Source organism: Stegodyphus dumicola, chromosome 7 (assembly GCF_044657685.1).
Source record: "Stegodyphus dumicola isolate Sdum_Otavi_A_Nest chromosome 7, ASM4465768v1".
In the NCBI taxonomy this organism is placed as follows: Eukaryota; Metazoa; Arthropoda; class Arachnida; order Araneae; family Eresidae; genus Stegodyphus; species Stegodyphus dumicola.
Window position 1 is genome coordinate 27,538,403 of NC_140774.1, and position 13,226 is coordinate 27,551,628.

The window sequence follows — 13,226 nt, forward strand, 5'->3', positions numbered from 1 at the left end:
ACATCAGTTTAATCGTTTATTCAGAGTCCTATGACTGTATTGAGCCCATACGTTATTATTACTTTAGAATTTGCTTTGAGAGTGATTTTATTGATTTCTGTTGGAGTTTATCTTGATTTGAACTAGCTTTTGCAAATTAAGGAAAAATTGAAGTATTTATGTACTTTTGTTAAGATATTACATAGGTTAGATAGTTCGTATAACAAGGGAAACGGCTATACGGTGTTTACCTTGGTGTAAGTTATTATTCATTTCAATAAAGTGTCGGTTCATTCCTGTTAATCTGGTTTAGTTATTAAGCATATCTTTAGGAATCAAAAGCTCGCGAAATTATCAGAATAAACTCTTTTTATATACAAAAATTATTTAACTAATTTGGATTGCTTTTCTTCCTTATGGTTCATGTTTCATAAAACTGTGAACATTCTGGCAACATGGCTGCTATTTTATTTACCGATAGTTTTATTGCACTTTGCTTACATTCTTAATACAATAATTTCAAGTGTTAAAATTATAAACAATGATATTTCATTAATAGAAACTGTACAAAGATAAAATTTACAATACTAGTTCAGCGACATGTGCTGGTTTAATACAATGGAGCCACAATTGAAGACCACTTTACAGTTACAACATCTTTTTTTTTAAGTATTAACTAGCTTAATGAAAACAAAGATGTATAATACATGACTAGATAATAAGAGAACATAAATAGTTAACTTTCAATTTGTCATACGAATATAGATAGTTACGTCTTGCTCTAAATATATGACATGAATCGGAGCTCAGAAAGATGTTTTATAGTCTTTTTTCCCCATTTTTTTAGAAAATATTTCGTTGAAATGCTTTGTTTAATGTTTACTGCATTCATGCCTTCATCTTCATTAGTATACTACAGATTTGCGTGTGATTTGAAGAATAGGAAAAGAAATTTACCTCAACAACTTGAACTTGTCTTTGATTAAAAGAAGTTATTTCTCTGTCTTATTTCATTACACATCTTCAGTGAACTTTGGTTCAGTTATACATTTCTTTTATTTTGATTTAACTATTAATTACTGTATTAGAATGAAGTTTAAGTTTTAATGTAGACCATAGTAGTGCTATCTTGCTATCTGAATATCAGTATCAGATGTTAATTGCTAGAGAATTTTCCTTTGATGTTTTTAGGCCTTTTCTTTTATACACAAAGATTTTAATTTTCGGCCATAGGTTTCAATCCTATTTTTATTTCGATACATGTTTTAAGTGGAACTAAGTCAAATACATCTTTCTCTTGTATCTGCGGGCATAATTACGAATATGCATCATAGTCATCATTCAAGACGTAGCCAAACAGATGAGACACTTTCAGGCAGTTTTGGTGTAATCTAAAGCAGTCATCTATTCACAAATTACTCATAGTTACAAACGAGTCGTATCTGTTTGGCTTCATGAAGCAAACGTAGGCTAATGGAGCTGCCTAAGGTCTGAATGTTGAGTTTCTTTGTGCCTTCTGAGATCAACCTTCCTCTGGAATGCCCGTCCACAAATATCACAAGCGAAAGGTTTGAAACCTGTATGCTTCCTACTATGTGTGATAAGATTCGATGACTGGCTGAAAGCTTTTCCACAGACTGTGCACTTGTGGGGTTTTTCACCTAAAATAAAAAACACAGATGAATATTTCAGGAAAGATGCATGCATTGTAAAGAGCATTAAATGAACAGAGATGAAATTCATCCTGCAGGTTTTCAGTGCGTGGTGTTCAGTTAGATGGTTTAATATACCAGGAAATCTCTATTCTTGTTTTTTCCTCGTATGTTTTAGTACGATCGTAGAGAGCTGCTGATTTTTTGTAAATCTAAAGATGCAAGGTTCATAACTTGAGTATAATATGGTTCATTTTATAAGTTAAAGCAGTGTAAGTCTACAGTGGATTTTCATTAACGTTCGTTGTTATTTGCGCAGTTAAATATTGATCAATATTAATACACACTTCGGAAAAAAAGGGACAGTTCTATATCTCCCCTTCTGGGCCGACTGACGAAATTCAAATTGCGTTTTTCATGTCTCGAAAGTGCGACTTAAGATATGTATTAGGTTTATATATAGCATCGTTATAATATAGGAATTTTGACACAAAATGAAACTTTTTCTGAAATGACATGCCAATGTTTTTCCATATTTAGATTCTACGACTCATATTATGTCTAAATATTAAATTTTGTAAAATTTGTTGCGAAATTTACTGAGAAAGTCAAAAATTTACCTTGTCGCATTTTTTTTCAGTTTTCGCCGAGAATAACTCACTTGGCGCACTTCTTAATATATGGCAACCTATTTTCCTTTCCCTTTTGATACTGTGCATGACCGGATACAAATTCACGTCGTTCCAACTTTCAAATAATTTTAACAAAGGACCTAAATCGCATGTGAAGTTATTATCGTTCTCAAAAAATATGCCAAATTTCAAAACGCGCCAATATATAAATTCTCGTATATCTTCGAGGGGCCCACCAGCGGCCGAGCGGTAAAGTCGCTGAAAACTGGTAGTTCGGTCCGAGGTTCGAATCCCGCAAACGGGCTGGCTGCATGGGTGTTTTCGTGGTCTTCCCCACGTGTAACGTGTATACGAGCCAGTTTTCCTTATAAAGTCCTCCACGAAGGCATCCCTCCCCTTAGGCAGATAGCCCTCGAGGCTTTGCCATAATCACACACACACACGTATATCTTCGAAAATTTTGAATAAAAAACTCTAATTCTTTGCAGGTATGCTTAGAAATACATCTACTTTAAGTTGGGGGTAAAAATGTTGTAGTTCAAAATTGTTTTCGAAAAATTTATAAAAGTTATTTAAAATACATATTTTAAAAATAAATCATAAAAAATGAGCGAATTTTATATGGAATGAGCCTAAATTTTGAAATGGGAAAGGATGAATCAAAGAAGTTTAGTAAAGAAAAGATTAATAAATATGTGTCAAATTCAATTAACATTGAGGAGGTAAAACTTTGATAGCTGAGTTTTTAAAAATTCCTCGTACGCGTTTTATAAAACTTGGCAGTTTGACATAATTTGAGTCACAGAATCAAAATATGAATTGGCATGTGATTTCAGAAAAAGTCCGATTTTGTGTCAAAATACCTATATTAGAACAATACTATGCATAAATCTAATACATATCCTAAGTCGGCTTTCGAGACATGAAAAGCGCAAGTTGAATTTTGTCAATCGGCTCAGTAGAACGGGAGATATAGAACTGTCCCCCCTTTTTTTGCACAGTGTAAGAGGATATAACTTTTATCTTGAACGGGCAATAATTATTTTTCATGTTAAAAATTCTTTGTGGGATGTATCGCTCGACAGAAGTTTTGATTATATTCTAGAATTCAAAAGCCACAGAATAAATCTGTCGCCTTTGCCCGTATGCATTTGTGTTTTCCATCTGGGAATTTATTTTGATTTGAGCTAGCTCGATTAAGAAAGAGTCCCTTCTGAAGCCTCTTTTTTTTATTAAAAATGACGTTATTCATTATAAATTAAAAAATAATCTGCATTTTTCATGGATTATTTTTGGAAGTTTAGATAATTTAGCAGGCCTTTTGTTTTAGATATCATTTGCATAAATTATATGTTAATCTTATATTTTTAATAGAAACAATTCGAAGAGTTTCTTTTATATAAAGGAACTGTATGATTTTAATGCCTTTCCTTATACAAAAATTATCATTAAAAATATTTTTATTTTATTTATTTATTAATTTTTTTGAAGTAGCAATCAGTTTTTAGAAATATTTTTATTTAAGCTATAAAGAAGGAAGTAACATGAATTTTTAGGAATGTATGTCTTTCAGAAATATTTCTGCAGTCCTAAAAGTAAACTAATTACCAAACGTTTCAAAGTGTACTAAATTATAATTCAGTAAGAATTCAGTAATTAGAGGAAAATTATAATTCAGTAATAAGAGGTGATCCTGCAGTCCTTTCTACTTTAATTAATTATAGATGTTTACAATTAATATATAGTCGTAAGAGATTTATTACTTCCATTAATGCTTCTTAATTATTTTTCAAAACACGTGAGCTTAACCGCATTTCAAGAGCGGGGTTGCTTACTGCTGACGGTAATTTATCGTCCCTTACTAGAATCAGCTAGCATATAAACACAGATTGAATTTTTAGAAATATACATGATTTGTCCGTTCCTAGTAGGTTGCCACTAAAGCTAGAATATACAACTCAAAAGGTCGATCAGCTTATAACTGTAACGATAACAATTAGGCGATCTTTTTCCTTAAAAATCACATAGTCACATAATATTTAAATCACATAGTCGCTTGGTGTATGTCCGAAATATTTTCCAAATATTCTTATTTCTGACTTACACCGGTAAATGTCGACATTCACCATGTACTAATGGTGAATTTTGAACATATAAGAGTATTATATTTTCTTCGTAATTCAGTCGCAAAAAACGCGCTTGAGACTTAAAATAAGAACTTAAGAACATAAGAACTTAAAGCACACAGTACATTCAAAATGAGAAAGAAAATTAATAGAAATTAAAAATTTACTTAATTATACTGTATGTTATAAATGACAAAATAAAATAATAGTAATAAAAAACTTACTAAATTATGTGATTCGGCTAATCTTTGGAATATGGTGGTTTGGCGACATTTTGGTAAGGCGATAAAGGTTACTAGGTAGGATTTTAGCAATAATCTGAGTGCGCAATGCCATTTTTGTGCAATTCTGAGATGTTTTTTTTTAAGTGAAACTAGGTCGACGTGCACATGGATACCGCGTATGTGCAATTCTTAAAAACGCGCGAAGCAGTGGGCGATTCTGCACTTTCCGCCAATTTTTCACCTAGTCTTCGTCATGATTAAGCATTTTTGTTCCATAAAAGCTCTAGCATAAGCGTAATTCGGCTAGAAGATTGTTGGAAAAAATGTTGAGTAAAAAAAAATGTCTTTACTTCATGAAAACAAAATGCCGTCCAAAAAAAAAACTAGCAGATTGCTGTAGCAGGGTAAGTCGCCAAATTTTCGCCAAAAAATCGCCAAGTTACCATAATTTGAAGATTCACCTGTGATTCAAATCTTATTTATTGCAACAACTTAAAGTATTATGACACTTTATGACCTCTCTTTTCGACCTACACCAGAGCATATCTGTGATTGTCGACATAGACCGGTGAGGGTCCGAATGTACAAGAATGTAATGCAATATTCGAATGTTGACATTCTCCGGTGAAAGTGGACATTCTCCAATTTCGGTCTTTCACGGTAACATATATAAAAAATATATCATCGCTCGCATACACACTTATCTCTACAGGTACTCCTAACTACAGCTACTCGCATTCCAGTCCTTTTTTATTACTGCGCGAGCTTCGATGCTTAGCGCGGTGCCAGCTTAAAGTCCGATTATGATATACACATCGATAGTTCTCGATATACCACAAAACAGGTACAGGTCCTTCTTCATCAGTAGCAAAGAAATCTGTAATGAAAGGAAAGCCATGGTCTTATTTAAACCAAAATGGAGCAAAGCGAACGAAAGTAGCGCCGTCTATCGGGAGAAATAGTAACGGAAATAGAAAAATTAAGTGAATATAATTTTAAAAGCATTTGAAAGGGCTGGATTAGAATTAAAGTCATTCATTAAATGAGATAAATTTTCGCTAATGTGAAAAGCTTCAAGAAAATCTAATTCACCAATGGAAAAAGCTTTTGGAAAAATTTTGCTGACCAGAGTTAATTTCGCCTTTTCGGGCATATGATTCCTGTTTCTTGATGCGAACTTTAACTTTCTAACCTGACTGACAAGATGTACCATAAATTTTCCAAGAATTACAATCAGAAATGGAGTCTTTAAGAATCGCTACACAAACAAACTCGAACAGCAAACGGAAAACGTTAATTAACTCCGATCTCAGAGAAGTGTAGGCTATTGTTAAAGTCTCCTGAGCTGTAATGCGGGTTTTTGCTCCGTTAAACTTAAGTTGTAATTAATCTTCTGACATTTGGTTTAGTTTCCTAACAATTAGCTTTATGTTTTGTTTTGTCATGTACCTGTTCAGTCCAGCAAAGTTTATGGCAAGCAGCAAAGGTTAAAATGGGAAAAAAATGTGGTTGGTACATTCCGGAATAGAAGTTTGGTTACTGGCATATAGGACCGCGCTTCGGAGTAGAATAAACACCTGGTGTTCTCCCATTTGATAAGTGTTGAAAGTTAGTATTGCTTTTGTGGTCCGACCCAGCTAGTGTTGTTGTTTCGCCCAGAGTTACTGAAGTTGTAATGTGGCTTATAATAGAGTTCCAGCAAGTTGCTGTGAACAAGAAAGTGAAAATCTTGTATATTATTTTATGTGTAACCCCACCAGAAGTTGTGAGGAATAAAGTCTTCTGCTAAAATTTATTAGTCCAAATGGGCTTTGTTCCTGAAGGATTGTTGTTTTGCGTTGAATCACTATAAATGTCCGTTTCACTTTTCAAACTGTTGCCACCAAATGTTAGAGTCATGCATAATATTTGAAGAAATTAAATAATGAAAAATCTGCATAAATGTATGTATATTTCTCGCATTGTGATAAAACAACGGTACATAGAGCCATCGACTTTTCAATGACGTAATCCTCCTACGAATATGGGCATGTGGAAGACCAAATTTGAAATTTGGAATTTGTCTTATCATCGATTTCATATTTTGTAAAATTTTAATGAATTTTTGATTAACAGACTCGAGGATTTCAAAGCGAGCAATGGCAATACTCTACAGGGGAAAAAAACCTTTTTATCTCCAGCGCGCGGAACTGTGTATCGGAAATTCTAAAGCTAGGTTCATTTAAAAATTATTTTGCTACATTGCTATTGAACTGAATTTTATGGTTTAAGTGCAAAGAACGTGATATTTAATAAATTAAGGTAACACACAAAACGTTAAAAAGCGCTCCTTTGGACGTAATTTAAAATCTGAAACCTTTCAAATTTTTCATGTATTTTAATGGGAACAAGATATTTAATAATTCTATTTACAAAATTCATCTACAAATTTATATCAAGAACAATAAAAACGTGAAAAGCTCCTTGATAAATTTATAAAGATAATGGCTTATACTTTTGAGAATGCAATTGGATTAAAATATTTTTGTTATTTGGGAGCACACGCTTTTATTTTTAGAGTTGCATTTTTTTTTTCTTTCACAGTAAGGAAAGAGTATTAAATAATGAAAAATATGCATAAATGTATGTATATTTCTCGCATTGTGATAAAACAGCTGTACATAGAGCCATCGAATTTTGAATGACGTAATCCTCCTACGTATAGCCAACACATGGAGGTAATTTCTAAGGGTTAATAGTTGGGTACAAGGAGTTAAATAAATAGTTAGACACCTTCAGATGTTTTAACCTAACTAGTTTTTAAGTTCCTTTTTGCACTGATCTTAATCTGCATAATCTTCTCGCCTAAGCAAATATATGTGATGCGAAACAAGCAGAAGGTAAAAGTGTGCATAAATTAAGATTAATTGTTTCAAAAACTTAAAAAAATGTCCCAAACTAATTTTCAAGAAATACATATAATTGAATTATTCCAGAAAAATCAATGATTTGCTGTAAGATTTGATGGATTCATTTTGTCCCAAATAAATTAACCCAATTCTAAAAATTCCGCATCTCCATCATTAATTTCTAATTTTTCTAATTATTCTTAATTATTAAGTACGAAAATTATTTATAAACTTTACAGTTCGATTTCTATCCACGGATCGTAATATTCCCTCTCAAGCAGCTTTGTTCTGCAGATTCGCAAAGACCTACCTAGGACACCATATTTTAGGTAGCCCACAAATTATTTTGTAGTCATTCATAAAAAATATATATTTTCCTTTATTAAAAAAGATTAGCGGTTAGCGACGCTGACTGCCTTACCGTACGGTCTGAATTCGAAACCTGGAGAAGGCATGGTTTTTAAAAGTATAGTGTCTGTGCGCCATGGGGGCACTCTGAATATGCGGTGGACCGAAAGTCCTCTCGAGAGGTTAATGTTAGGGGTAGAGGTGTTAGAGGCCTTCGGATCTATCACCTCGGATTGCTCTCTCTCCAAACTGGGAGCGAAACTGATTTAAACTTGGGCTGTCACCTGTATGGTGTAGCCAACGACAGGTGCATTCGACTCCTTGCCAAGATGGATGTCGTGGTCTTGTGCTGACCTTCGCCGGACAAGTGATAATGGCAATAAGAACAAAAACAATATTTACATACAAATATGAACTAATCTGTTTTGTCATTCTCTGTAATATTCTGCTTAATATTTTTTGTTAATGAACACACTATAGTTAAATAGCTCAGGTAGTCGTATTATAACTCTTCACTGAGAAAGAAATTTTCGTGATAGTACGCAAATTAGCAAGTACTGCTTACATAATTGAAGAGAAAACTGATGAAAAGCAATTATTCGTACTGCAAGATTTTCAATTTAAATGCAGTTTTTAGTCAAGTTCCTTTTTTACTTCATATCAAAGAAAACACAAGCAGTTAAATTTATCTGCACATGAGGCTAGACGGGAGCATCCATGCTTGAACTTTGAGGTCAGACTATATTAAATAGACGGATAAAAAGAATTTTCCGAGATCAGATGAAGTTTGAGTAATTGATTTTTTTTTCCTGAGAGCAGTTTCAAAACATTTCAATTGATACAATAGCCGCTATTTTTTAACTATTAGTAAACACAAAACCTTTAATGCATAAGCTATGCTAAGTAAAACTTCCACTTTGAAACTTAACAAAAATATTAACAGTAATATTTCCAAAGAACCAGAAACAGGTTTAATAATGGGTGCTTTTTACCGACCCCCCAACTAGAGTTATAGTCGCGAATGCTCGTAACTGTTCAGATTTTGCTAAATTTTCGTTCGGATCTCTCGGTTTAGGTCCACAAATAGCAGGCAAAGTGATTTAAGTAACTTGCGATTATATCCATTAATTTTACACTCGTAAAATCCGGAGCTTTTGTATTAACGTGTAAGAAATATTTATGTTGTAATTTTTATACAACGGCGACCATAACAATGCTCGATTAAAACAACGTTAGATTTTACAGTGCAAGAATTAAACAATTCCAGATAGATGCTTTCATAAAACTCCTCATCTTAGCTTCAGAAAATTTACACCGAGATGTGTATGTTTAGGATAATTATGGAATGAAATTAAGTCCGATGCAGTCTTTTCAAAACAGCTTTACGTAGTATACATTTCAGCAGAATGAAACTAAAATGGAATTATAATGAAATTTCAGCCAATTTGTTAAGCCATATCAACATTTATCAAAACTACAACTGATACGTTTAACTAATCAGTAACATATACGATTTAATAGTATTAGTTTTAAACACATTTCCGCTGAAAAACAGTCAAGATGAAATTCGACGATTTCTATGCGATGAGGGATGCCGGAAAAAGAGAGACATTATGCCTTTCCTAGATGGATAATAACCGAACTATCTCCGAAAAGCGAGAAAATTTGTTTCCGCGAAGGAAACAAGTAACAAACAAAGCCCATAAGGCCAACTAGAAACTCAGCCATATTCTCAAATATTTACACCTATTCCCGGAGAAGAAAAGGACACAGCGGAGAACATAAAAAAGAGAAACAAAAATCCGAGATGTAATGCTTCTAAAGTACAAAATATAATTCCAGGACAGCTCTCTGCGCCGGACAATAAAAGAACGTTTAACTGCCTTCAGAAAACGCTATCAATAACAGTAACAAACCGTATTCCAGAATCAAAATGGCCCGAATTTCTCGTGTTCCGGACATCCCAAGGGACCCACTACTTGTTCATTGGGGCAGGGGTCCCCGAGGAGTCTGGAAACGCGGGGCATCCGGCACTAAATCGTGGAGGCGAAATCCGGCCTTGGAAGTCCGAAAGCCTTGGAGTCATGAAGATGCGAGTTGCTTCATGAAGAATGAATGGCCAGGGGGAATTTTCCAGTCCGGACCGGTACTTGAAAGAGGTATGGTCCTGCATCACTGCCCGGGTTGCCGGATAGGAAGAGTGCGCCAAAGACACAGGTAAACTCCGCCAATTCTCTCGAAGCCGAAAGGATTGCTTTAGACAAACTTAAGTTTAGAAAGACAGGTTTTTGAAAATTTATCCACTGAATATAAGAAAGACCAGATTGCCGAGCAATCCAAAGAGTAAATATATATGCCTATTTTTGTGTGTATTCGTGCACTGGAAAGTACCAGAAAGAGCAAAAACAAACCAACAGCTGCTTGAAAATTTTGAATAATTTAAGTTAGAGTTTGCTTTTATCAACTTCTGAATTTAGCTGTTCGTGTATTTATTATAAAGTAATTATAATAGATAACAACATATAGTTTTCAGCGTCGATTTTTTTAACATTCTTCTCTTTTTCTAATTTAAGATAATACCTAAAAAGTAAAACTATCTTAGTCATAAAAATAATTTATCTGTACAGCCCTTAATATTTTGATCTATTTTTAATGTCATTTATAATTTAGTTTCTTCCTTTCTGATGAGTATTCTGGATTCTTTCATTATTTGCAATGCTTCTTTTAGTTTAGAACACATGTTTAAGATATGTCATTAAATAAACATTCCCTAGATTACAGTACTTGAAAACACAGATAATTAATAATTTCTGCTTCTAATTATAATACAACTCATTCCGCTTTTCCATGTTTCTTTAACTGCCTGTAAATTGAGTATCGGTTTTAGTTAACCAGTTGATGACATTCCCGCTGTTACTCCAAATAATCGGAAAGATTTGTAACTGATAACGAGGAAAGGTTCAATTTTCTGAAATTCCAAGACATTACCAGTATATATAAAAGCAGTTATCTGGTTAAGAAACTTTCTAGCAAACAATATATAAATTTACTTCAGAGGTAGGTTAGTTTACTCATTCTGAAATTATTAACAACATTTCATGTGAATTATCAGCCAGATAATCATGTTTTATTGCTTCAAGGCAAAAAAAAAAAAAAAAAAAAAAAAAAAAAAAAAAAAAAAAAAAACACTTTTTTTCGCTATAACTTGTAAGTATCTTGTAATTAAAAATACCTAATAAAATTAATATTTTTAAATTATTGTTTGCACTTTTGTGCTACTCATCTTTATAAATTTTGAAAAATTAAAACAAATTAATTAGAGTTATATTTAACGTGTTTCTTTCTATCCAAAGCGACAAATTAAATTGGAGAAATATTGACAGTAAAATGCTGATTGCGTACGTAGAGAAACGATAGTACTAGTTCGTTTTGCTTTGCAGTACGCAAAAGCGTGCATCAAAGGGAAAGCTCAAGATTTTGTAAAAGTGTATGCAATACCCTCCATTCGTTAAACAGAAACAAGCAGTAACTCCATCTATCTTTTATTATAAAATAAAAAGAATTTATATGTATTTCTTTTACACTCTGAAATGCATACATTTCAAGAGAACACTTGCACCTGAAAGCCCGAATTATTTATTTTATATTTTGTGCGCAGTTAATAAATTTTCGGTTAACAGAGGCAACGATTTAAACTTATCGTTTTGCCGCTGCTCTAAATAAAGCTTTTTAATTTTCCCAGCGCCAGTGTGTTACTATGCAGCGAAGATTACCTATATTGCAAATTTAATGAATAAACAAGGCTGTTAAAAGCAATGGGTTGACGCTATTGGAAATAAAATACTTTTATCTTCTCTGAACCGTGTGTTGCCATTCGGCAAAATAAAAAATAAAGTTCTAAATTTATCGTATCTGGTACTGATTAACAAACTAAGGGATTTCGAAGCAACAAACATAGCTTTTACTTCCTTGTACAAAGTATTGTAATCTCGAAAAATTTCAGGTATCATATTCGACCAGAAATATCCATTTTGACCATTCTCAAACCCATTTGTAGAACTTTTTTTTGCCTGATATCTGCACGTAAGGGCAGAATAAAGGACACGTTTTTCCAAGAGGGATTTGTAAAATAGATTCAAAAGGGATTTTTTTTTGTGGCGTCTGTACGTACATATATATCTCGCCTAACTCAAAAGCGATTAGCCGTACAACGTTGAAATTTTGTATATGGGACTAATATAACATCTAGCTGAGTATCCAACCGGTTACCTGGCTTAAAATTACGTACCAGGCTTTTATTTTTGCAATCGTTAGTCGCAGTCATATACTTCCAGTTGCAGAAATAATGTTTTAAATGACGAAAATGTTCAGGTCTTGGCAATGTCAAATTAAAAATAATTAATTTTCAGCAATGAGCGAAATCTAACTTCTAATGATGTCTCCCGTTCCTATACTTATATTTGGGAAAGTTTCGCACTCGTTATGAAAACATAAACCAGTAAGAAGCTTGACTGTTGTTGAACTTTGAAGTTTTGAAGTACTACAAAAATTGACCCTGATATTTAATTTCTAAATTTATAGTTTTTGATGTTATAAGGTATTTCTTCCGTCTTCTTAGTGTGCCTTCGTAGTGTAGTGGTCTGCACGCTGGGTGCGTATTTCAGAGGTTCGTGGTTTGAATACCGGCGAAGGCGTTGCTCATTTTTAATCTCCCCTGCTTCCAAATACCTAATGTCTCTACAATATCATTTTTAAATTGCCTTGAAATTTCGGTTATCTTAGTTAGAATAATTCGAGGAAATAAGTTTAAATGAAGTGCAGCAAAAACGTGTATACTTTAATAGGCCTCACAAGTCATGTGACATCCACATCTGATTTTTACAACTATTTTAGGCAACTGGCTGAGCAAGTGGCTATTTTTATTAAAGAAACAAGTTACATTAAATAAAAAGAGTGTGATGTACTATATTGCTCTGTGGTAATAAGTACCAAAATATTTCGTTATTTTTAAATTGTCATCGATATCTTTGTAGAGTTCTCTGCGTCGGGAGTCGTCAGGTTTGAATTCTGTAGAGGAAACCGCTAATTTATCACATCTCTTACCTTCGAAATAGCTGTATAAGTAACAATCGCTCTATTGAAACAATCCTCTATAAGTAGCCTAATGCTTAACTATGATCGTGATTTTGTGATTGTATACCAAGCCAAACAACTACAGATAATCTTTGCCTTAAGACTTCAAAGATTTCGTATTGAATTTTATCTATGATATTTATAGTTAATTTAACTTGTGCGATCATGTCTTAATATCATAAAGACCCCATTAAAAACAATATACATGAAGAATCATAAACAGTATTTGATTGGTGACAACGAT

General features: G+C 33.1%; 1 protein-coding gene across 1 annotated transcript in view; it reads right to left on the minus strand.

The window, feature by feature from the left end:
- Positions 1–444: 444 nt before the first annotated feature.
- The window catches only part of LOC118185498 (uncharacterized), an 88,251-nt gene continuing 75,469 nt past the window's right edge, over positions 445–13,226 (minus strand). Inside the window, exon 6 of the mRNA XM_035355364.2 lies at positions 445–1,640. Within this exon, the coding sequence (XP_035211255.1) occupies positions 1,450–1,640 (191 nt within the window). The 3' untranslated portion in view covers positions 445–1,449. The remainder of the gene's footprint in view (positions 1,641–13,226) is intronic.